Source organism: Pocillopora damicornis, chromosome 4 (genome assembly GCF_964200805.1).
Source record: "Pocillopora damicornis chromosome 4, jaPocDami1.2, whole genome shotgun sequence".
NCBI classification, from domain to species: domain Eukaryota; kingdom Metazoa; phylum Cnidaria; class Anthozoa; order Scleractinia; family Pocilloporidae; genus Pocillopora; species Pocillopora damicornis.
In genome coordinates this window covers 9,674,765-9,701,248 of record NC_142673.1, presented here as the reverse complement: position 1 = coordinate 9,701,248, position 26,484 = coordinate 9,674,765, and the positions used below count along the sequence as shown (strand labels likewise).

The window sequence follows — 26,484 nt, the reverse complement described above, 5'->3', positions numbered from 1 at the left end:
GAGCTGTTCGATTACATTTGTCTTTTCATAATCTGAATTTGTTTGACATGGTAACTTAAAACGCAGTCCACGCACTTCGGTGACCAAATTACGAACGACGACTCAAGTTGAAGAACACGCCTTTTTAATTAGCCTGTTGGTCGTGCATGTTCAAAAACTGCGGAATTAAAATACCACTGAATAAGCTAATGAGTAGCTGATTGTTTTTGACTAATTTGAAATTTCACAATTGCTAAATTCTTTAAAATATATCATTACAGTAAAACAATGTTGGGTTAAAACATTCAAAACAGAGGTAACCCGAAAATTTTATCGCTCAGTTTGGTCTCGATAGAGCTTTGGTGGAAAACGTTGCGTTGAAACCTTTCGGTGAAAATGTCCTGTGGCAGTCATGTCTTTGCGTTGTGGATCATTGTTATTTCTGCGACATCAGTGCCATTTTGGGCGCAGAAAAGAGGTAATGGTGACAGACGCGGTGAATATGGCTTGATAGGCGGCTTTGGAGGAGCCGATGGAGGTGAAGAGAGCTCTGACAACGGCTCAGAGTCCGCTTTTTTGTGCTCTTATGCTGGGAACTGTACATGTGTGTTCACAAAACTTGGTGTGACTGTGAAATGCACGTCTGTTGGCAATGAACTTGATAAGATTGCATACAAACTTCCCGAGACAACAACGCATTTGTAAGTAGCGAAGATTTTCAGCAAGAAGCCTAGATCGCGGCATACTTTTACTTCGGTAATTGTTATAGTTTAACTGTGCATTACTTCAAGGAATTTCTTCAACAATGAAATCTATAACTATGTTTCAGTCGTGCTTAATTCAACTAATGGGTAATGATCCTCGAATCTATCTTTTCTCATTCTGACTCCTGCATGAATCGAGGAAACGAAAACTTCTTCTAGTCATAAATAGAAGAATAAACGGCGCGACAGTAACGTCGGAGCAAAAGCGCGGGAGGATTGGTTTCTAGTTGTGTATAGGAGAAGGAGGTTTGGGTCGGATAGCGTAAAAAAGGCGTCTTCACACCACTCGACCCAAACCCCATTCGTTTTGAAACCACGGCCGTTTCGTTCCAGTTTACCCAACAAAGAGGATTCGTATCCGGTCAGTTGAATTGTTTCATAGCCACACTTGACATACTTATAAGGTACGTTTTCCCTGTTAAGTATATATTTAAAGTGGGGTGAGTTTTTTTATGTTAATTAGCAAGATTTCATGCATTAAATAAGTTTTGTTTGCATGGCATTCAATTCTGATACGCAGTCAACAGATGTTATTGTCGAGAAAGTCACAATTATATTAACAATAGATTGTCCTATTGAAAGTATCACACTTGCCTTGCGCTAAGCAATAATTCGGCAGCTTTTCTGTTCCAGTAAACACAACAGAGTTTTGCTTGTATCTTACTCGCATGACTCTGCTAATTTGTCGTGCGCAACAATCGACTTCTGCTCACGCGCTCGCGCGTGAGATTTTTCGAAGGAATGAATACTGATGCGAATCCATCAGCGGTTCGGGTACGAATCATACGGGGTATGAACTGACTTAATTTGAGTGCAAATGGATCGATTGGGTAGGAAAAGACCGTAGGTATGAAACCACAGGATACCTGGTAAGCGAGTCAGTGCACTTAAACCCATAATAGAAGATCTTTCATCAATTGAATTACCAGCCTTCCTGTTCGTAGGGAGGACCAATTAAACCGCAGTGTCAATCAGCAGTTTATGGACTGACCGACTAGCTGATGAGCTGTCACCGCATTTGCTGAAAAAATTTTTTTATGTTTTCTTTTACAGCACGATTTCCTTTTTCTTAAATAAATCTCTGATGTTATTATGATTTCGGCAGAATTCTAAAGAACAACGGAATAACCAAGCTGTTGTCATTGGTGGTTTTCAGTTACTTCAAAAACCTGCAAGTGTTGTAAGTAAAGCAAATAATATTTTTATAATTCTCCAATAAACCTCATATTTTCCTCCATTCAAGGACTGTGGGAAGTGGTTCACAAGAAGATTGGTGCGAGATCATGAGAAGCTAGTTTTGAAGGTTATGCATTTAGGACAAAATCTTTTTTTAAAAAAGGAATAATTTTAGGAAATTTCATCACTACACGAAACCCTTTCATCGTAACATCCATACAAACACTATTTAGTAGATGGGAGGTAGGTCGAAATTTTGTTTAAATTCCCTCTGACTCACCGTTACATATGAACAATAAGTTGAGACGAAGCGCTTGAAACACTCTGAGTGAGACTCCGGCTGTTCCCGAAAGGGCCAAGTTTATGAGCATTTGATTACAGAAATGTTTAGATAATTCGAGGTACTCACCTTCCGAGTGCCAACACTGAACAAACTGGCAGAGCAATTCCACCCTGTTTCTTATCTAATTGAAAATAAAGTAGTTTTCCAAGTTGTCAAGATGATATATCGTCAACTGCTCGATCATTTTTCATACCTGACTTTTTAATTATCCACTTAGTCACTTATCTACTTAAAATATGTGAAACCTTAACGGTTATTAAGCCACAAAACATCGCGAACAAGAACAGATCGTGAGTGGCTAGGCTTTCTGAACGATTGTGTAGATGGCGCTCCATAGAACAAGGGGGTCTGAACAACGTTAATTGTAGTACCAGGCACGATGCCACCTTTTGGGCACCCAGTCTGAACGGATATAACCTGGCTTTTCTCAATTCAGGGATCTCAGAGACAATCTTATAACCACACCAGGGAGTATTCAAGTGGAACGTGTCCTTGGGAAACTCTCGAAAATGTAAGTTTGACTCGATTGTATGCCTTTTTGTTTTGGAGGAAAACGTAATGACTTCGATGTGGTTTGATGAAAGATTGGTTTAACTTTTTACCTTCTCAAAAATTTTTATCTTGTAAAGAAGATCGTCCAAGGACGGATCTGAGGGAGGGTGTAGGGGGTTCACCCCACCCCCCTTGATATCAGGTTAGACTGTGCTAGTAAAAGGAGCATACTTTGCCACTAGCACAGCTCGATTTTTTTACCTACATTATGCTTGTTTTTGAAAATTATGCTACTTCTTCTTTAACTATACTTTTCAAAAAAAGTAGCACAAAACAAGCCCAAATTATATATTTATCGTTAATTAAGTATGGTGTCAAAATGTACGATTTTCGCATCACAGTTATCTTCGACGCCATTTTGCTGGCTGTAAAAGCGGGAATTGGGACCGATGCAGTCTTTCTCAGTTTCCGGTGTGCCCAGTCCTTTAGACATCTGTGAGCGAATCAGTATTGCGGTAACCTTCTTCCTCCAAGACATTGAAAAATTGAAAATGGACTGAACCATGGATCGAATTTGAAAATGATCAGTCTTAGAGGCCAAACAAGTTATGTTTGTGATTTCGGTTTTCAAGTGAAATTAATCATGAAATTCGTGATTTTGGTGGTGAATTTTTCCTTGAATAGCATAACTATCCGTGTCATGAGTGCAGAAGAAAACGTTCATCGCTAACCTTTCGCCTTACACGCGAGCAGTGAACCATTCGAGATCAGAAGTAGGATGTCGGAAATGCAGACATACTAGAGCAAATAAATGAGATTATAATTTGTACAGACTCATTTCAAACAGTTCTTATTTTTCATTAAAGTTGATGTGATCTCTGAACACTTTACAAAAGTAAATTATAGTTCAGATTGTTTGCTGCAATCATTTTTTCGCTTTAGTTTCCCTCCGTACATTTGCTCTACAGTGTAACACCGTCTCATACTTTACGTATTATGTTGCCTTGGGAAAATGGCGTAATAGTAGAATCATAAAACAGATATTATTCTGCCAGTGTAGAGGTCGGTACCCAAAGCTTCGAATAATGATTTTTCCAGCGCTATATTCATTAAAAATATCTACTTTACGGACAATCAATTAACTTGATTGATAAAGCACGGTAGGAAGAGTCCAAAATAGTATCGATAACTAGAACAGAATTAAAAGGGACAAACTAAGCTAAAGCTTAGTTAAACAATTAAATTATGAAAGCACCTATCTGTGAAGGGAAGGGACCTGATGGGAGAATAACATCGTCGTGTAAAAATGTGACAAGTGTCCCAGAGGGAAGGGGGGTCGTCATATTGAGTAAAATACTAATAATGACACTGTTTCCACAGTTTACTCGACAACAACCCTCTTGAATGTGATTGTGGAATAACTCCTTCCCTTTGGAAAGCTGAGGTGACAGGCACGTGTGCACATCCACCTCATCTAAGAGGAGTTGAAGTCAACACACTTTATTCCGAGGATTTCAAATGTGGTTAGACACATTCTTGATAAAACTCGTGCGACGGGGAAAGGGAGAATGAAATGTGAAATTAATCTGGCCGAAACTTATCTGGTCCCTCTAGAATCTCTTCCCTATCTAGATACTTATCTTACGGGTACTTGAAATATTCAACTCCCAATCACTTTTGATATATGATTAAGTTGAAGTTATTTTTGAAAGGCCAATCTTTAAACGGGATTAATTTATTCCTCGGGGAAGGTGTTTTTCATTAGTATTCACGGGGAGTAGCTCAAGGCACCGGCGCAGATTGGACAGATTTTAATCAGAATAGATACTGATTTAGCAACATGAGCTTCTATGCGTTCCCTGCAAACACATATTCCTCGGTGAATGACCACGATATTTCAGTCTCATCTTCAGAGTGTGATGACTGAGCGCCTCAACAAGATCCTGGTTTTAGGATTCTACAAATTCATTGCTACCTTTAGAAATTGGATTAAAAATAATCATTAATCTCTTCTCTTTACTAGCTAAGCTTCAGGCAATGCAATAGTAAAACAAGGAAGAGTAACTTCTCCCATCATCATCAGTTTATTCGTTATGTAGTGGTAACAATATCTGGTGTAGATATAGAGAATGATACATGGGCCCGCGTAGATATCGAATTTCTGTTTGAGTGTTTAACTCTATAGCTCACGAGCGAGCGCAGGGAACGAGTGAGATGTCAAGTTGAACACGAGAAGAGAACTTTCATATCTACCAGCAACCATGCATTATTTTCTTCATCGTATAAACACAATAGCTCTTTAATGGAAGGAAAAGTCGACTTTATTAACAAATGAAAATGAAAGGATCGACAATCCCAATAAAAATCGTAAAGTGCGTCGGCGCTAAGGCCCAAAATGAAAAAATGCCTTGAATCGTTACAAACACAATGGGTGTAATTTCCAATATACATAATTCTCAGTTATTGACTTTGTCTTCACCGACAGAATAAATCTTTCAGATACACGGCCAAAATCGGCCAGTGGCAAATCTTCCAGCAGTCGATTTTCGTTCTCAGCGGCGAGAAACGCCATTATCATAACCACTGAAAACGTAACTTTCGGTTTTTCTTTTCGTATTCTGGTTTTCTTCGCCTTCTGGAAAAGCTTAAACGTCACTGTCTGTAAGCGATACAGATTTTTCAATGTTTTAGCCGCCATAATCCGAGAAAATTCCGACAAACGAACTATGATTGAGAATGGTGAAAGCTTTGCCGTTCATTCATCAACCTGACCGAGTGGCGCGAAAGACGGGTGACGTGTCAGCAGCTGATTGGTGATATCGAACACACGTGACAAAAAATACGATATTTTTTCACATGTGTTGTTACGGCTTTTCTCAGGGCTGGAAATCCTTGTATGACAACGTAGTTTATATGATAAACGATTTCATCAACGATATAAAGTTCTTACTTTTCAATGTAAATCGTTGAAGTTGTAGAGAGCGCAATACGCTTAAATTTAATCAACTGACACTTCCGCAGTCACTCTCTCTATGTCAAAGGCGTGAGTTTTTGCTATAACAATTGATTTTTTTCGTGTTATTTTGTTCTTAGAAGAAAGCTGTACAAGACTTTATACGCTTGGAAGACACACGAGTGGCTTTTACAACATACGTAAAGCTGACGATGCCCCGCTGCCTAGAAACGAGAGCTACATTCGCGCGTGGTGTGACATGGACGAGCCTCGTGGCGGTTGGATTCTACTTCAGCAGCGTAGAAACATGACCTTTAACTTTTATAGAAACTGGGTTTCGTACGAAAACGGTTTTGGCAAACCTGGTGTTGGGTACTGGATCGGAAATAGCTACATTCACGCTATTACATTCAAAAGGAATTATTTATTAAGGATTGAGCTACCCGCAAACTATCAAAATGCTTGGAGAAACCAAACGCGGTATGCGCACCATGACAGTTTTCGGGTTTTAGGTCCCTCTACTAACTATGTCCTTCAAGTAGGGAAATTTCAAGGTGATTTGGCTGATATCCTCTCTGACGTTAATAACTCTGCGTTCTCCACTTTGGATCGCGATAATGACAATGCATACGGATCATGCGCGAGAGTGAATAGAGGAGCTTGGTGGTATGGAAAAAGTTGTTTTACATACGACCTTAACAACATGGTGGACGGAGTTGAAATTGAAATGAAAGTTAAAGAACTATTTGGAGGTAAATGTCCCCAATATTCATTTGTTCTTAGACTAACATACCGTCAATATCTTTTCTGGAATAAATTACAGTCCATGAATTCTGTAATTCTTTCCCTCTTAATGATTGAAGCAATATCAATTTGTATCAAGCAAGGCTGACCTATTACTGCCCAGTGGGGCTATCCTGGATTATCGCGTAAGGCGCCGCTAGGCTTTGCCAGGCAGGACGGTCTTCTTCATACAATTTTTTAGTTCATCTGAAATAAACCCAGAAAATGTCTAGCCCTTGAATCATCGACTACTTAGTTTAATGAAAAAATATTACTTTTCGGCTATAAGAAGCAGCCTTCGTTTTAGCTTTTATACCTGTTACTAAAAAAGACGTTTTTACGACCCCCATATTGATTATTCAGTAGACCTTGTATGTTTTGTTTGCCCATTCCAGGTCTCAAGGTAATTCTTGGATTCATCTTATGTAAATTATATATACGTATGCACATGAATAAGAAGAAATTTGAAATAAACCGTTCTCTAAAGTCTCATCACATGATCTGATATGGATAAATAAAACATACAAGCTAAAGAGGTCTATTGTTGCCGGCATATCAGCTGATCTGTTCCGCTTTAAAAAAGTTCTGTACTCACAATTAAGAGCCATCTTAATTTTCGGCGCTTGGCATGTGTACAAAGCTTTGTTTAGTTCTTCCCTTGCTACTTACCGGCTAGCTTGTTCCAAAATTTCACTTTAAATCAACGAAAAAACGCCAGTTTATGATAGATGTAAATCTATCATAAGTTGATCCAACATTTTCTAAGAGAATCGGAAAATTAGATTTTAAAGGGAACTTCCGCAAAAACCGTGTTCGTGTCGATCAATGAAAGAATTGGCGTTTTAAGATATCGAAACTATTTTGAGCCGGTTGATGCACCCCATAACGTGATTGACAAAACATTCCCGATTAGTTAATTTATTTTGATAGTTTGAAAGAAAGTAAAGCGCAACGCACTTTTTATATAGCTTAGTATCTATGGTCACAAGAGGCAGACTTCGAATTAATTTATTTCGCCTCTTTTAACAACTGGAACAGAAAACAGGTCAATAGTTTACTTTTGTCGGTGTTTTTTCCTCTGTCCATTTTGGTATTGGTTATTCAAAGAGTTAGCTCCAATTATTAAAATCAAGTCTTACAAGTGAATGAGTATCGATTTCTATTGATTAGTCAAGTGGTGAATATTGATCCTATTCATATGTCAAGAAGGATTTTTTTCGCGTGTACTTATTTATGTTAAATACTTGCAGCGAGAAATTAAAAAAATGTGGCGAAATATGCAGATTAAACAGGAATTGCAGGGGGACTTAGGAGCCTGTGAACAGCTACTGACGTAGTTTACTCTGTCTACGGAAGTGAATCATTAATTTCCTACAACAAGGTAGGCTCAGCAAAGAAGAGCCAACCCTTAAACGATAAGTTCCTCTTTTAAGGAATCCTTGTGAACAAGCGTTTCCCCGCCGGCCTAAGCCTATCCTCTTTTTAAATCCATAGGTAACTGTAATTCGGAAGCAGTACCTAGTAGAATTGAGTGCGGATGGCCAAACGTCACAAAAGAGCAGTGCTTAGCACGTGATTGCTGCTATGCCAACAATCCAGTTGATAGCATTATAAAGTGCTTTGTTAAGCCTCATCTTGGTGAGTAGACAATGCAAACATTATGAGTCGGCAAACCATTATATCCACAGTAATGGCAACCAAAGCTGTCTTTTTCAATGCTGGCATATCGTTGGAGCAAAGTTCACCGCACTTCGACGAGGAGCTAGGGTGATTTATCCACTTTGATTAGTTTCAAATAAGTAATGCAAGAATTATAGCAATTTTCAAAATAATTTTAACCGGTAAGGGATATCTGAGTTTATCTACTAAAGACTTTTAATGCCCTTTCTATCAAACTAGTCTTTGTTGAGCGAATCGGCTGCTACTCCATTGAAAGTAAGCAGACATTATTACATCAAGATCCTCCGTTAGAAATTGTCATGGCCTGCAGCCTTGCAGCATGGTCTAGTGGACTAAAAGTTTTTGCTGTACGCAATGGCAGCAAATGCCAAAGTGACAAGGATTTTCTCTCGGTGTTACCTCGACTTAAAGCATCAAAAGGATGCCTAGGAGGCCGCGGAGGACTGAACGCATCTGATGTTTATCGTCTTACACGTAAGAAAGCCTTTTTCCCTTTGTTATATCAAAAAAATCTTTGTTTAAAATCTATCAGAGCCCAGTTATTCACAGGGCAGATAACGCTATCCAACAAACAAATGATAACAAAAGATATTGTGCTGTCCACCAAGTACAAATTTAACCTGTTGCTATGCACCCTTCGAACAACCAAATATTTTGATTCGTTTGTAATTAATTTACGTGCGTCACGTGACCGAATATGCCTCCGCTTAGACTTAGTGATATTTCTTGGGTGATATTCCCCAATTTTTCGAAGCTCACGGCCAATGTGATGCAAGTCTTCCTTTCAAAGCTATTTAAGTTGGAAAAAAGTTTTGCTGGGTGTCTCAGATTTTGGAGTTTTCCTTGTGCTACTAGCTTGTTGGTCTTGTAAGGACAGTTAATGTCCACGATAAAATGATCTGACCAGATTTGTGCCCAGTGGAGGCTATTTTTTATGTTTTATTTCAATCCCGTAAACTATCTATTTTTTAAACTCTTTTTCTACTCATCTTTCCTTATTCCCACCCTTCATTTCATTCATTCATTCATTCATTCAGCTTTCATCTTCTCATTCTATAACTAGTTCGTTCCTTGACTTGTTTTCCAGTCTAACTTATTTCCCACCTCTCCGCTTGCTGTTTTTTTTAGTATATATCTCTAAGTAAAAACATCAACTAAATGGCAATAATAATAATAATAATAATAATAATAATAAATTGGTTAAATTGACACTGACTAGTGATCGTTTTACGTTTGCTTTATCTAACTGATTTTACTGTTTGATATATCTTGTAAGTATCACCAAAAGCTACAAGTAACATCAAGCACAGAATAACAATTTTATAATGAGCTGCTCGTGTTTTCTTGGTGTAACTTATTCTCCCCTTTTTTCATCCAGTTTTTGCCTCTAAGCCAACGGGACTTAGGGCCAGTAACGTAACTCTGACAAGTGTTCGTGTGGATTGGAATCCAGTCCCGGAACCCTTCATCCTCGGATATAGAATTATTGTGCAAAACATCTTCCTCACTAAGACCCTCCACTGGAACAAGACTCATGCTAATGTAACTGGTCTTCGTAGCAACACTAAGTATATAATAAGTGTGCTACCAGTTCATGGCTTAACAGATGAAGAGCACCCTACAGGAAATGCAGCAAGGATCATCGTACAAACCAAGCGAGAGCCAGGTAAACATTATTCAAGGCTTTTCCATAATCTTATTTTGTCAAAATCCTAACATAACGTAAGGTAATGCTGATGTTGCCGGAACCTTTATAATTATTATGTTATTTTACTAAAAGTCCAGTCCCCAGAGCTATTCCTAGGTTTCAAAAGGGGTAGTGAAAAAGTATATTACTTGCATAATTTGACAGGGTCCTTCAACACAGGATGTTTTCTTCACCGCTGAAACTGTAAGAATGATTTTTGCCAAAGGATTTATCTTATTGTATTGTCTTTTATCTTATTACTTCCTAACGCAATGCAAACTATCGCTTGACCGTTGCGAGACACATTTTCCTCTGATCTGTGATTACCTATGTTTGTTCGTAACATTTGCTTAGTTTTTTACTCTATTCTCTGGGCATGGGCTCTTTTATGTCCCAAGTTATTAAGTGTGTAAGGTTTCCTCTCTACCAACTGAATGAAAAACATGAAATGGTTCTTAGTATTCTTTGAAATGAGAGTGAAGGGGATTTACTTTCTAAAAACAGCTATTTATCTTTCAGTTCCATCCCGAGGCCCTGACTCCGTAATCGCATATGCTTCAAACTCCACCAGTCTGGTGGTAAAATGGAGTCACCTGCCAGATGAACATTTTCAAGGACAACCCATTGGTTATTATATCATTTATTTCCCTGCTGATTCAGAGAGTGATATTAATTTTGTGAATGTTAATTTCACTTCGAATAGCACCATAGTTTCAAACCTTACTGTTTACACTATTTATGTCATCAATGTGTCTGCGGTAAGCGCTGGAGGAATAGGACCTGCACACACGGCAAGGGCTAGAACACAAGCAGAAGGTAACATATTCTTCAGAACAGTAAAATTCCATTTTTCCTCCACTGCCTCCTCTGATACCAATTATAACCATAAATGGACCTCTTCCAAGCAAAAATACTAAGTTTGTTTTGGTCATACTTCTGTAACCATAACTTATAAGGAGCGGTAAAACTTAAATATGTACCAGTACGAATTTGGTATCCCTGGTTTATGACAATGCAGCAGTCAAACATCTGCACATGTGTGATTGTTGTAGAGATAAGGTGGCGTACTTTCAGGCTAGTAACCAAGTTGCCCTATGAACGACTACGCATACGAGTAAGTCGCGGTGTTTGGAAACCGCATAAAACAAAAAGGTTAATCAGCAAGAAACCCATCGTTGAATAGGCTTTGTGTACGGGAAGTTTTAAGATTTCCATTTCCATACTTTTCCCTTTCCTTTGGAAGATCTTTCTGAATGTTTCGATATTTTTCTCGCGTGTTTTGCGTTTTCCTTTAGTTTCCTTTGAAATTTTAAGCGGGAAATTGTCGCACAGCAAGCCAAAACTGACCCCCCTTGCGCATGCCCTACTTCAGTGATTAGTGTCAATCTCCAACCCGTTTGCAAGTTTAGGCTGCGAGAATCTTCCAATGGCTGATGTTTTTTTTTTTCCTTTAGCTCCTCGGCAAGGTCCTGAGGTAGTTACCGCACACGATTCAAGTTCCACGAGTCTGGTAGTGAGATGGAGTCACCTACCACAGAACTATTTTCGTGGCCAGCCCGTTGGTTACCGTATCACTTATTACCCGGTTGATTTAGAGAGTAACGTCAATTTTCTAAATGTGAACTACTCGGCAAACATCACAACACTGACAAACCTGGCAATTTACACGATGTACGTCTGTAATGTGTCAGCGGTGAGCTCTGGAGGAATAGGACCTGCACGCAAAGCAGAGGCCAGAACAGATGCAGAGGGTGAGATGTCTAGAAAATAGCCAAAGCTTTAATTATAAGACAAAATTAAAATCTGAAAACAACATCCACAGAGGCACGTCCTTTTTAGGAACCGTTTCGGGAATTCACTATAGATATGTACATGTGCTATTAGTATTAGCTGTTTATGAGGTTTGCTTACTATGATAGTTAGACGGGAACCTGAGAAATATAGTTAAGACCCTGGGTGATGACTTTGTGGGGCTACGTCGTTTTTCTAGCATACAGCGAAAGTGGAATCCTCTAGTTTAATTAGTTCACTCCAGTAATGAACTCGCTGCTTTACAAATCAGGGCGGAAGAAGTATATTTATTTTTTTACATTTGTATAAAGTGTGGTTTTCTTTCCTCAAAATTAAGCAGTCGAGAGTGTCATTGTTGTCTCTCTAAAAAGGCATCACGCCATGTACCAAATGAAGCGTAATTCTATCAGCCACGACTAATCCTCACCTTTGCCAGAAAAAGTCGAACACACCATTCAGGAAAACGGGTATCCCAACACCTCTATTAGTGAGACTACTATCATTTTTCCCATCCTTTTGTTTTGATTTTTAGCCCCATTTAGAGCCCCTGAGTTGGTTCAAGGAAAACCCATTGGTTACTTTATCACTTACCACACAGTGGGTTAAGATCATGATAAAAATGTTGTGTGGGAAAACGTCACGAGAAATGCCACAACACTGAGTAAACTGACTGTTTATACCATGTACGTCATTAATGTGTCAGCGATGAGCTCTGGAGGAATAGGACTTGTTAAAGTAGTAAGGACTCGAACAGGCGCAAAGGGTAATTTAGTTTCCCAGCAACAAAATATGCAGTCTACTTTTCTTAAGTAAGAAATAATAAAAAAGACGCTTAACAGCAGACCGAGGGAATCTAGGTCATTCTAAGCCGTGGACTTAGCCTTAAATGTTTCTGTTAAAAAGTCTCCTCGTTATCTTTGACGGCAATAAAAAATTACGGAGTGATGATCATTTTAAGTCAATTTTTACTCCTTTTTAGCTCCTGTTCGTGTTCCTGGTTTGGTAACCGCTCACAGCTTGGGATCAATGAGTCTGTTAGTAAAATGGAGTCATGTGGCGGAAGGAGATTTTCAAGGAGAACCGATTGGTTACGAGATTAAATTTCACTCGTTTAATTCAGGGTTAAAACCCTATTATATGAGCGTAAATCACACGACAAACACCACAGTACTGACCAACTTAACTGTTGATACCGTGTACGTAATTAGTGTGTCAGCAGTGAGCAGTGGAGGAGTAGGACCTGCAAACATAGCAAAGACCCGAACAGACGCACGCGGTAGGAATTTTTTATAAAATAATTAATAGCTTTTTTTATACCTCGAATGAATTCAAAACCTTCGGGGAAGATAAGGCTGTTAAGTACGTTAACGTGGACTAAGTTTAACGATTCTTCAATTTGCTGTCTTTTGTTTTTGTCTTTCTCTTAAATCATATCCTGGTCTCTCAGTTTAATTGAAAGTACATAATCCACCGCTGCTATTTTCGTTACTGTGTGCATTTCTGGACAAAACTGTTCACCGCCACATGACAAAGGGCTTACCTACACTTGATTGTGCAATCGCCGTCACTTAGAAAAAAGGTTCCACGAACAATGAGACTCAACGGTCCTATGGTTATTCTTCTTAAAATAATTCATTTTTCATAAACAGAGAATTTCTTATGTCACATATCCGAATTTTTTTTTTAACAATTTATTTTGGTTATGTATACCAATCTCTCTCTGGTTTTACTACTCGTGTTATTTTTTTGGTGTGTCCACGTTTATCGATCGGGTTTCCTTAATTTTCCGAAAAGATGCAAAGGACAAGGATGTCTTTAAAATAGCTTTAGATGTATGATCGTTTCATAGTAACCTATGAAAAAGACATTTTATTTTGAAATATGTACATAGAACTTATTTATGATGAGAGAAGTCTCATCCCATTATATTATTGATAACTGGTGTTTTCTCCGCCGAGCCTCCCATCTTTACCTTAATTGCGCTGGTCTGGTTGTTTCCTTTCGCTTGTCTGAGCACATGCTGCTAAGTCGCCGATAATCTTTCGAATCCTATTATTGTTTTCTAAGCTCCATCACAAGCACCCCACTTGGTAACCGCGTACAACTCCAGCTCCACAAGTCTCGTTGTTCTATGGAGTCTCCTGCTGGAGAAACATTTTCAAGGACAACCCATTGGTTACAGAATCTCTTATTACTCAGAGGAGTTAGAGAATGATACAAAAGTTACGAACTTAAATTACACAACTAACACCATAATCTTGACGAACCTGACTGTCTATACCATGTATGTCATTAACGTGTCAGCGGTAAGCTCTGGAGGAATAGGACCTGTCAAGACAGCAAGGGCTCGAACAGACGCAGAAGGTAAGGAGTTGTTGAAATGGCTGTGGGTATAGGAAACCGTGTTGTTGCCAAAGAGACCTTTCATGAAATGAAGAAACACGAAGAGACTTTTACAAGCAATTTCATACCTCTCTGGGACCCATGAGGTGGTTTGCTTTCCGGTAATCTTCTGAATTTATAGTACTGTTGAGTTATTGATCTTAGTAGTAATTAGGAAATATTTTTACGTTCAACGAATGCAGAGTGGAAATTTCGGAATGCTTTCTGTCATTTGCAATCATTGAGTTTTCATGTTAGATTTGAAAAATTTGTAAAAGTTTGCACCTGATTCAATATGAAGACATCATCCCATGCGCTTATTAACATAAGCTGCCATCTTAAAACACATTCCCACCAAATTTATCAATTTTATCGTTTTATTTTCAGCCCCATTTAAAGCTTCTGAGGTGGTAACTGCGCATAACTCCAGCTCCACAAGTCTTGTAGTGAATTGGAGTCACCTGCTTGTGAAACAATTTCAAGGAAAACCCATTGGTTACAAAATCACTTTTCATCCGGTTGAATCAGGGATTGATGTTAGTCATGTGAGCGTAAACTACACGACAAATAGCACCACCCTAACCAACCTGACCGCTTATACCATGTATGTAATTCGTGTGTCGGCGGTAAGCTCTGGAGGAATAGGACCTGCAAACACAGTGGAGGCCCGAACAGACTCAGAAGGTACTGCAGAATCGATAATACTTTACGGAAGCAAAATATTTTCTTTTCTTTAAAAATAGACTTAGAATCATGAAATTACTAAACAGCGTTGTGTAAGGAAATTCTCACATATCTACAAACCTCTTGAGTCTCTTGTTTATTGATAATTAATATTATTTTTACCTTTGTGAACTGTAGGTATTAAGGTTTTTTAAAAGAATTCCTGAAGTGCGAGCATATTGTACATTCAAAAGTTCCAGGTATTTTAAGATTAATTTGTCTTCGATTTTTGGTTGAACATTTTTTTCAATTGATCTCAGCTCCTTGTAGGGCTCCTGACTTGGTCATCGCCTACAATCTCAGTTCAACGAGTCTTGCAGTAAAATGGCGTCACCTGCCAGAAAACTATTTCCAAGGAGAACCACTCAGTTACAGAATCACTTACATCCCAATTGCTTCAGAGAATAACATTAATGTTTTTAGTGTGAACTGCACGTCAAATACAACAACACTGACCAACCTGGCTGTTTATACCCTTTATGTCATTAATGTGTCAGCGGTGAGCTCCGGGGGAATAGGACCTGCAAACACAGTTAAGGCCCGAACAGGCGCAGAGGGTAAGATGGTTTTTAAATAAGAACTTTCCAAAAAGAGAGCAAAGAGAAACGATGCAAAAATTTAACGCTTAGATTACATCCGCGTCATACCGCAGATGATAATTATGAACATAATCGCACCTCCTGTTCAGCTTTTAAGTAAACTAACAGGCACTTAAACTTCTGAAGGAAATTCCTCTGAGCCAACATTTTTGTAGCCTAACTCAAAACCCCTCGTATAATTCGTAACTTGGACAACAGGTCAACAATCAAGTGGTAATCCTGAGATTCTTGGTTGGGGCTTTCTGGTTGTCTCAGCTATTAACTTGGCAGAACACCTGGCTCTATGAAAATTTTAAAAGATTTCAGACAACCCGTTTAGGAAAGAGCAAAATGTATTCAATAGATTGCTAATAAGTATCCTTGAGGGAAAAAATTAGTAGCAGTAGTTTTTTTTTCTATTTTCCAGTTCCCTCTGTTGCACCTGGTCAAGTTTTGGTGACTGCGCAGAGTTCCAAAAGCTTGCATGTTTCCTGGACTGCTATTCCTCAAGAATACCGCCATGGAAAGATCCACCTGCACAAGATTTATGTTAGTCTGGCTACTCAGCCGAGTGACTACATCAATACATATTTCGCGTTCAATCCAGTCGAGTACAACATCAGTGACCTTCGTGTTTTCACATTGTACGTCATTCGTGTTTCGGCGGTGAATGAGGCAGGAGAAGGACCGAAAAGTAGAGCTGTTACAGCAAGAACTCTGGAGGAAGGTGAGTTTATTCATATCAGGCGGAAATAGATATATTTTTGTAGATGTATTAGTTATTTAGTAATACCCATCCATTTCTGTAGTGCCCAGTGCACCCCCGATGAATTTAAGTTTGGTTCATAGCGACTCGTGGTCCATCGTCGTAGAATGGAAACCAGTCCCTGTGGGATATGAGAATGGTATAATCAAAGGATACATGCTGGTTCACAGAGTGAAGGATTCCGAAAACTCTATGTCCATGACTGATGACTCAATTTATTCCAAGAATATTGCTGTTCTTTCTGGGTTGGAATTTGACACATTGTACTCAATCCGAGTGGCTGCTTTCACAAATGCTGGTTCTGGAAATTTCTCGGAGCCAATCGAAGTCAGAACAAAAATGTGTAAGTAAAGCTCCATCACTTCCTTTATTGAGACCAAAAGATTTTTTCTCGTCTAAAAAATTTTCTCTCTGTCTTCAAAAGCGTGGCTGCTTTCCTTTCGACTCATATAGCATGCTGAGTGGGGGACTGATGATAAAAACTGGAGGGGTAAGGTAGCTTGCACATAGGACAGGCGAAGCTGGCTCCTCTCTGTTTATTTATTCATTGATCGCCTTTTTTTATTTTATCTTGCATATTTATCGTTTTGTTTTATCCAGCATCCTTATCTTCAACATTCTTTGATTTTGTAGTTGACCCATGTGACGATGTTTTTTGCTTAAATGGAGGGACATGTATACTGACGCCTGAATCCTACCTGAATGCAAGCAAACCTTGCATATGCCAAAAACGGTTTTTCGGAAGATTGTGTGATGCTTATGTTGCTGGTAAGAACGTAGCAACAACTTTCCAATTCTGAATTCAGCATTGTCGAAAGCATTGTTGTAAGAATCTTTACATTTTTCAATCTTGGTTCTTTAGAGCGTTCGTGTCGAAGTCCGACCGTAGAGCTGCCTGGCCTGTCATCAAATGTAACCTCGTTACTGACTGTACGTCGAGCCAATCAGCTTGTAATTTCTTCAAAAGTCAGTCTTGATTGTGAGCTTTTGTATGAGACAATATTTAACTGGGAAGTGTACGATCTGCATTCACAATCTCGTGAACATCCCTTTCTTTCAAGATACGGTGGTACCTCAGAATTTCTCATAAAACGAGGCAAGCTACCGGTGGGTATATACTTGGTGCGACTGACTGTTAAAATGGCGGGAATGCAAGTATTTGGCTTCAGTGAGGGCTACATCCGGGTCATTGAAAGTCCATTAGTTGCGCATATCTCCGGAGGAACAAAGGTAGAAAGAGGATTCAATAAAACCTTGGTGTTCAATGCTTCCCTGTCACGTGACCCTGATTCCTTCAATCCTCCTAACGGTATGATGACTACTTTACTCTGATCACGAAGTAAGACTAGATATATTTGCTTTTCTTAATTTACTGTGGTGGCCATCTTTTCCATTCTAAGATTCACGCTGATAATTGACTGTACCCTTTTAGTTGAGAGCGAAGATGTTTCAATCGAAGATTCGTAGTCCACCATCAGGCGCACCTGTCCTCGCCTCTTTTTGTTAACCTTCCTCTCAGTTTCATTTCCTTTTTTTTTTTTTTTTTTTTTTTTTTTCGCTGTCCCTGATGGTAACGTTTCTAGTCTGATCTTATCCTTTCTCGTAAAATGGAATTAAAAAAGAAAATATGCGAAATGGCCGTTCGGCAAGAGTAGCTTAGGGTTACCTTCTATTTTTAGGTCTTCGTTTCACCTGGATATGCAGAAATTCTTCACAGAAGTTTTCTGACGATCTACTTGAAATACCCGTGGCCCTGCCAAGACCTTCAGCAGCCAATCTCGACAATGGAGGATGTTTTGGGACTGGAGCAGGAAATATAGGCGGCAACCATTCCATTTTTAAGATTGACAGTGGCTATATGACAGAGAATAGTTCATATTTCATAACAGTTGTGGTCGAGAAGCATCCGAGAAGAGCGTATTTCACACAGGAAGTAATTATTTCTCCTGGTGATCCTCCGGTAGTCGAGATAAGGTACCGTCATAGAATACATAAAAACAGGAGTAACAGATAACATAGATAATTCAAGGAGGCCCTGCGCCCACGATAAAGATTTTTTTTATAACTTTGGAGTAAGATAAACATTAATTTACTTATTGGAATTCACCATTAAGAGACGGGAGGCACCTAAGTCGTTAGGTGCATTAAGTTTAAATCATTAGTATCTCAACATTGATTTAATGTTGTCATAGTAACCATATTTGGCAAAAACCATCACAACTTTTTGCACAATAATTTGGCACATTTTCTACAGCATGTGCAAGTAATTCTGATAAAGTATTAACTTGGGTTACGGAGGGCTTTCCTTGCCCGGTGAAGAGTCCATTTTATCCGGCACGAATGAAGACTTGAATTCATTGCAAAGACAAAAAACGTCGAAATCACAGACCGTGTGCGAAATACCGGGGCTCGCAAGAAAACGATAACAGAATTACAGAGAGAATGTTTGGAAGGTATGTCTTTATCTGGTGTCCTTTTATTGCGCGTTATTAATTTGTTTTGTTCTGTATCCTAGATGTGAAGATAATTGTGACTTAAAAATGAATCCCTCTCGTCGTTTAGCGCTTGAACGACTCTGCGAGGAGCTTGACTGCAGAAGGAGCCTTTCTTATCAATGGACTCTTTTTGAGGCCGATGTGGCGAACGAGTCCAAATGGATTCGAGTCAGTGATTTACAAGAAAAAATTCGTACACGATTGACCTCGCCGAGAGTCGTTTTAAACCCTGGAGTACTGAAATCCAATATGATTTATAAATTCGTGTTAACTGCTAAACGGCGCGGAGGACACGCGGGTTACTCAGAGTACCAGTTTGCCACTTACAGCTCCCCTACTGAGGGAAAATGTGACGTCACCCCTTTGTCTGGAAAAACACTGGAGACTACCTTTACTTTCGCGTGCAGTGGCTGGGCATATCCAGATCGTCCTTTGCAGTATTCATTCATTTATTTCATCGATGATGTTTTTCCCAACGTTGTATACAAAGGGATGGAAAGAAGTATTAAGACAACGCTTCCCGCTGGACAACAGATAAAAAACTTTACAATCGACTTTCGTGTACGAGTGGCTGACATGTTCGGAGCCTTTACTGAAGTGAGGACTCCTGTTCAGGTATGGAACGAATGCATTCAATTCAGACAATTTTCTATGAGGCTGCATTATTTTGACAAAAGGAAAGTTTGAAACTTTTCATTGCTTTATGATGAAAGGTGAGAATCGTGCGTCGATTTTACGAGCTAGTGTCTTGCAGTAGTGGTAGATTTTTGAACAGCAAATGTTGACCAATGCTTATTACCTCTTTGCGAAATATGTGGCCACCGTCTTAGTTGGGTAGGTTTGGTAGAGAAACACATTTTTTGATGCATTCAGTTATGGTGGCCGCTGTAGACTGGCTCCAGCTCTGAAACGGTTGCAATGCAGGCTTCACATACGGACGTTATGCGATTCAGTAATTTGCAGCCCGTCCTCTTAAAGAAGAAAAAGCCAAATTCATCAAAACGTGCCGCTTCTGCCCATTCCTTTTGAAACATTTGTTTATTGAAATGATTCTCTTGGTTACTTTTCCTCTTATCTAATATCAGGTGCTGCAGCTTCAGTTAAACGCAGAGAGGCTAGTGGACCGCGCTGTTCAGTTGACGACTGGAAACCAAAGTCAGTTGAATAAATTACTTCAGTCAGGAGACTTGCCACAGGCTGTTCAGCTGGCCAAAGCAGCCATTGTGGCTGTTGACGTTAATGAAAAAATTCCTCAGAATAAGCTCAAAGAAAAGAAGAAAGGGGTGAGTACTCGATAATGGTTTTCATGAGCAGTTTCTTAAAATCCGACGGAAAAATTGCTAAATATTTACAAAGAATTGTAAAACAACTTAATGTAAATTTGGACTTCAAGTTCAAAATAACAAATATTAATTATCCACAAGTTGACAAACTTGCACCGTATGAGGACTGTGCAACAATGGACACCGGAAAGGGTCTGATTTTGGACTGAAAAAAACCCCTATAAGCGAATGAAAACTTGTCTCTGGGGTGAAATGCTGATCACGACAAGCCTTTCTATCTATGGGTAACAGTCATTCGTAAACGTTATTTTGTGTAGGTGAAATCCAGTATTGTAAAACAGTTGTCTGCTGTACAAGTGGAGACTGTGGAAAGAATACAACAAATATCCAAGGTTATAGCCGAGGCCGTCTCGGTTGTTGGCGAAGTTACCGCAAAAGCACAGGTAAATTTTTTTTACGCATCTATTTTTTTCATAAACATTAAATTTTTCTAAACAACTTTCAAAGCTCAATTTTGACCTGGAGAAGGTGGAGTCCTCCTTGAATGATAGTTTGTGAAACCTTAATGAACACCAATGTGGTGATGAACTTTCAGAGAGCAGCAGCAGATGCCCTTCAGTCCATGACTACAGTTTTGAAAGAAGAATCCTCAGCAGGGAAAAGTTACGAGGCGCTTTTGGACGGTGCAAGAAGTCTTGCTGCTGGTCTCGGTGGCATGCTCAAGGTTTCTTCATACTGGGCAAGAGAATACGAGATGAGGGACACCCACCAGGTGGATTCGGCCAATGTCCACCGCCAACGAAAAAGCCTTCGTTCTCTAGACCCTGCTGTCCAACAAAGATCAAAGCAAGACGCTGCAGCTGAGCTGCTACAAGGGAGGAATGAGGTATAATAGTGCGACGTTTACCTTGGGCGGAATTGGTTGGCTTTACATCTTTAGAAGCAGCGAGCTCCTGCTGGGTCACAAAAAAGCGATCGTAGTCGTTAATCATTCTGCTGGGGAAGGGGGGGAATGAGGGAATCTCAAATTAATGTGCTTTTTTCTTGCAATCAGCTTATGAGCAGCCCTAATGAAACTTAATCCACAGACCAGTTCATTTATAAAGAAAACCAAGTCATTTTTTAAGTTACCTCGTAGGTTCAATTACTTCAATCACTCCCTCAATTGTATCAACATTTTTAATATAAATACTGAAAATTAAAATAATTAGCAATCGTAGTTTCAGTCAGCTGCCTTTAAGATTTCTTACTGTACTTTATAGTCAAGAGAACGAGCTCTGGGCCTTTTACAGTCGCTGGAAAATGTTGGAAAAACCATCTTGTCTCGAACCATAGTCGGAGAGAAGCCAAGAGAGCTGTCATCCCAGCCTGTGTCTCTGCTTATTTTCCGAGAGGAGCCTCACTTGCTACCAGGATCTGTTTTGTCCAACCAAGACTACAGTTTTGCGCTTCCTTCAGATTCGAATCTGTTCAGCAATAGTACATTGTTTGTGGATAGCCAGGTATTGAAATAACGTCACCTGTTCTTTGACTAATTTGCAACATGTAGACAGTAAGTCTTTTTCTTTGCCCGCCTTAGTCTCAACAGGTTATGGATATCAAGCAGAAAATAGATTTTGTATTAAAAATCAACGAAAAAGCCGCTTTTTAATTATTAACATTATGGTGCACATATTGCTTACCGGTATGTTCTCATGTCAGCAGAAGATCAGAGTAACAGTGACAGCCTGTTAAGGCTTTCTTCCAGAAAAATTTTTTAGTTATTTTATGAACCAAGGCGTCTGAGTTAGAAGTTTACTCTATGTGGAAAAGGTAGATTAGTGGGCCACATTTCACGATTCCGTTTTTTGCTTCAGATGATCACAACAAGTTTTGTATCTTACTCGTGGCACCCTTCAGCGGCGAGATTGACAAGTGGAGTTTTCAGCCTTGAGTTTAAAAACAGCTATGGGCATCTCTTTAATGTAACAGAACTGACAACGCCGATGACTATCAAATTGCGCAATAATTACAACTTAATTAACACCTCTCGATCATACTCCGTTGGTACTCGTAAGACTGTGTTCCACAAGATAAATGTCACTCATTTAGGGATAACTCTGATACTGAGGGTTCGTCCAGAAAACAGCAAAACAGAATTGTTTGTGACACTTAAGTTTGGAAAACGACCCTCAGCTAATAACAGTGATATAAACGTCACCGTCCCTAACTTCTCAACCTGCGCTCAGATGTCGTCTGGTTATGTCAACTGCTCAACTGATCCATATAAGGTACTCGTAGACAGTAAACTCATCAAAAAGACAGGAATTTACTTCATTGGATTACAAATCAAGTCAAAGAGTCCTTCTAGGAATAGGCGGTGCTTAGGGCAAGGACGATCAAAACGCGCATGTGTGCAATATAAAGACGTCCCTGCAGCAGACGATACTAAAGCAGGACAGTCTCCACGCAATCGAATCTTTAGGAAGGGCGATGAAAATTACACCATACAAGTCATGCCAGCTGCCTGTCTCTATTGGAATACCACAATGTCTAAATGGACGTTTGATGGATGTAAGGTAAGTGAGCATTGTTGTTCAGGGTCAATGTTATCTAACCACTTTCTTTATCAAATCAAGTGCGGAACTAAGTTCATACAGACAATTTCGTGTTTTCTTATTGACAATGGTTTGCATTATGAACAGGTGGCTGAAACAACAACCATGGACATGATTTACTGCCACTGCAACCATTTGACTGCATTTGGAGGTGAATTGTTCGTGGCACCAAACCCCATCGATTTTGACAAAGTATTTGTTGAATTAAAACGTATTCCAGAGACTGGAAATGTAGCTGTTATAGTGACAGTGAACTGTGTATTCGGACTCTACTTAATACTTATACTGTGGGTTCGGAAGGCCGACAAGAAAGATGCTTTGAAGGTAGGTGTCAGTATGTTTCTCAAGGAGAGGATGATGACCTTATTCTACATCTTTTAAATGTGTTTAAATTAGAATTATAAAGTCATCAAACAACGTCCGCTTTGTCGTTCATTTCAGATTGGCGATAAACCATTTTTGGGATCTTTGTCACCCTGGTGTTGTCGATACGAGATTGAAATATCCACAGGCATTTGGTTTGATTCTGGTACCAGTGCTAAGGTGTATCTTGTGCTTGAGGGCGAAATGGAATCCAGTGGACCTCATCAATTAAAGAGCGATTCCTTCATTCCATTTGCAAGAGGTAGCTCAATGTGTTTTACCTTCTCGGTTCCGAGTAATGTTGGCCCCTTACGGAGAGTGCGCGTGTGGCATGACAACTCTGGTGAAAGCCCCTCTTGGTATCTAAACACAATCAAGATTTATGACGCGTTCAGTCAGGAGCTTAAGACTTTTACCTGTCACAAGTGGTTAGCTGTTGAGAAGGGCGACGGATTAATAGATCGCACTCTTGCTGCCGATTCAGCTGCCGAGAATCGAAAAAATTTCTGGGAATCTTGCCGGAATACGGTGGCCAGAAAACTCGGTGATGGGCATCTGTGGTTTTCTGTCGCAACCAGACCACCAAGTAGACGCTTCACTCGCGTGCAGCGTGCGTCGTGCTGCCTGTCACTTCTGTTGACCACAATGTTGGCCAGTGCCATGTTTTATCAGTTTGTTCCTGGGCACGTCCATCAACAGCGCACATTTAGGTTGGGCCCTCTGGTCCTAAATTTGCGACAACTAATTATTGCATTGGAGAGCATTGTTGTAGTTTTGCCCATAAACTTGATAATAGTAGGAATCTTCAGTCACGTGATAACAAAGGTTGACACACCAGGGCAACGTCAACAAAGATGCAAGGTTAGAGAAAGGTTCAGCATCCACAAGGTCACCGAGAAACATCGATATCGAAGAGGCCTTTGCATAACTCTACCGTATTGCTTTGTTTACTTCGCCTGGTTCCTGTGTTTCATCTCTTCAGCTGCATCAGCAACTTTTATTATTCTATATAGTTTACATTGGAGTAAAGAGACAAGCGAGGAATGGCTTATCTCCATTGCTATGTCCTTGTTTGTAGAAATATTTGTTTCGGAACCGGTAAAGATCGTCGTCGTGGCTTTATTTTTGTCGTTCGTTTGTCAGTCGGATGCTGATGAACTTGCTCAAACTCCCAGGACGGTCGTACATTTTGATGAAGTTACCTTTGCCGACGGCCAAAAGGAAGATGAAAACGACGAAAAAATTGCCTCACCAAAGCCCCTGAGCAAGAAAGAATTGCGCCGTGCGAGGATCTATCGAATGCGAGAACTGCGTATGTACAAGGCGATACAGAAGATAGTCTGCTATTTTCTATACCTTTTGATACTGATGATCATGTGTTACGGAGGTCGGAGTCAGTACAGTTATTCTCTGAAATTTTCACTAGAGCTAAAGTTTGGAGAAGTGAATGAGGTATGTTCAAGCCTCCCTTCATTTATCTTCTGTACTATTGTGAGCATGCTTGCATTTTCAATTTTAAGGCGAAATGTGGTAAAAATTGAATTGCTGTCAACTTGTAGTATCTTTGTGTTGACAACCAGGAAGGGAATGAGTTCATAATAACTGTACACTGAACTGATTGATTTTCTTTGAATTTTCAGTTATGTAGATTATTTTTTTTAACACTGCATTGCTTCGTTAGATCTTGACTCTCGAGAACATGTGGCAGTGGCTTCAAGACGTTTTGTTACCAGGAATTTACCAGGACGGTGAGGACTTGGCTTTTTCAAATTCTACTACGTTCACTGGAGAAGGTGATGTAGTCCTTGTTGGGATGCCCCGCCTTAGACAGCTAAGAGTGAAGAAAGGTGCAAATACATATATGTGTATTATATTTCAGCAGGATGACTGGCAGTAAAATGCTGTAAACCGTTAAAGATTTACTTTTTGACTTTTACTTTCTTTTAGATTCATGTCATGTCGTTAAGGAAGCGAAATCTCTATTCAACTCTTGCATCGCGTCATATTCATTAGAAGCTGAAGATAAAACGGATTTATATCAGCCAGGATGGCTTCCACTTTTATCGTCACTGAATTCCTCAACTGAAACATTGAACAAGGTCTGCCCCAAGCCTTGGCGTTATTCCGCAGCAGAGCAAACCGAAAGCTTTCCCTTTTGGGGAAGACTTTATCCTCTTTATAGTCAGGGTGGTTACCTAGCAGAGCTAGGCTACGACAGAAAGTCTGCCACGAAAGTCATTTCTGAGCTGAACATGTTAAACTGGTTTGACAAGTACACTAGTACTGTATTGATTGAATTTGTAGTTTTCAACCCTCATGTCAGTCTGTTTAGTGCAGTTTGGATACCGGTGGAGTTCTTACCATCTGGCTATGTGGCTTCTGGTCACGTGATTCATCCTCTTCACGTGTACAACATTGGAGCTGGCTACAGTGTCGCTCATCTTGTTTGTCAGATATTGTTCATGTTGTTTATTGTTTACTTCGTCTTCAAAGAAACCAAAGAGATGATTCAACAACCAAAACACTACTTTCGTCGATTTCTGAATTGCATTGAAGTGGTTCAGATCTTTGTAGCAATTTCCTTTGCAGTCGCTCATATCTTTAAAGAGGTAGAACTCTCTGTTAACACGACTAAACTTCATGAAAATGTCTTCCAGTTTATAAGCTTTGACAAAACCGTTTTACTCGATGATATGGAGACAGCATTTTTGGCGTTATTAATGTTTTTCAACACTTTGAAGTTGCTATATCTGTTCAGATTTAATAGTCATGTTAAACGTTTGTCTGATGTCACGAAGGCGTCTTTCCTGGAACTCGTAAACTGCTCAGTAGGATTTTACGTCTTCATGTTCGCCTTCACTCATTTGGGATTCATTCAATTTGGAAGGGAGGTGGAGGAGTATTTCTCGCTCTCTAATGCTTTCCGGTCCCTTCTCATCCAGAGAGTCTTAAGCGACGGGGCTGAATATCTCCAAGATTGTCATGATGTCATTGGTCCTCTTTTCTTCATAGTTTTCAACATGTGTCTGCAAGTGATATGGGTTAACATCTTCATTTCAATTCTTATTTATAATTACCGAACCGTTACGCAGTTCTCCAGAGGAAGATTTATCTTTAGGAAATTTATGATGAGGAAAATCAAGGAGATACTGCATTGCATAGGAGACGGGAAACCACCTCATACCGGACCGGGCAACAACAGGAAGAAAAGGGTGCACTGGAAAAACGAAAACGATTCTGTTGAACTGGGTAACAACAACAACAACATCGGTAGGAGCGAAAGAACCAATGGCAAGACCCGGGGTCTTCCTTTAAAGGAGTTAGACAAGTGCGTCACCCTGATGAGTCTAAAGTTCAATGACCTCTACATTGACGAGTTTATTGAAGACATTGAGGACATCGAATTATTGAACCGGTGGGCGGACGCTCGTGCGAGTAGAAGGAATGTGTCTGAGAATAGGAGGGCTGGTACCCAATCAGACGAAGCTGTACAAGCATCGGAGACCCACAGAATGAATAAACACGTGAAAAGAGGGTGATATGGTTTGATAAGCGAAAAGTTACATCAGCAGGTCATCTGATGTATTTTAATTTACTCGGCTTTAAAGTGACTAGTTGTTTGGAGCCAGCGTTGTGAAGTAAAAACCAA

At 39.7% G+C, this 26,484-nt stretch overlaps 1 protein-coding gene across 1 annotated transcript; it reads left to right on the top strand.

Moving 5' to 3' along the window:
- Positions 1 to 375: 375 nt before the first annotated feature.
- Positions 376 to 26,484, top strand: LOC113679244 (uncharacterized). The gene is made up of 28 exons (XM_089202654.1): positions 376 to 680; positions 2,699 to 2,773; positions 4,135 to 4,277; positions 5,848 to 6,459; positions 7,985 to 8,128; positions 8,390 to 8,644; positions 9,549 to 9,836; positions 10,377 to 10,673; positions 11,312 to 11,608; positions 12,628 to 12,924; positions 13,716 to 14,012; positions 14,418 to 14,714; positions 14,948 to 15,310; positions 15,759 to 16,058; positions 16,141 to 16,440; positions 16,731 to 16,865; positions 16,960 to 17,406; positions 17,777 to 18,071; positions 18,613 to 19,207; positions 19,678 to 19,875; positions 20,193 to 20,318; positions 20,471 to 20,761; positions 21,138 to 21,377; positions 21,732 to 22,433; positions 22,560 to 22,796; positions 22,914 to 24,287; positions 24,517 to 24,682; positions 24,783 to 26,484. Exons 1-28 carry the CDS (start codon positions 376 to 378, stop codon positions 26,372 to 26,374), a joined length of 10,668 nt encoding a protein of 3,555 aa, XP_089058780.1. The 3' UTR covers positions 26,375 to 26,484.

What these genes read in the sequence shown, in the direction of transcription:
- LOC113679244 (XM_089202654.1), top strand. Translation starts at nt 376, where the DNA reads ATGTCCTGTGGCAGTCATGTCTTTGCGTTGTGGATCATTGTTATTTCT. An exon ending in TCAAAGAAAAGAAGAAAGGG is followed by an intron (nt 19,876 to 20,192) that starts GTGAGTACTCGA and finishes TATTTTGTGTAG; the next exon opens with GTGAAATCCAGTATTGTAAA. An exon ending in AGTTTGGAGAAGTGAATGAG is followed by an intron (nt 24,288 to 24,516) that starts GTATGTTCAAGC and finishes TTGCTTCGTTAG; the next exon opens with ATCTTGACTCTCGAGAACAT.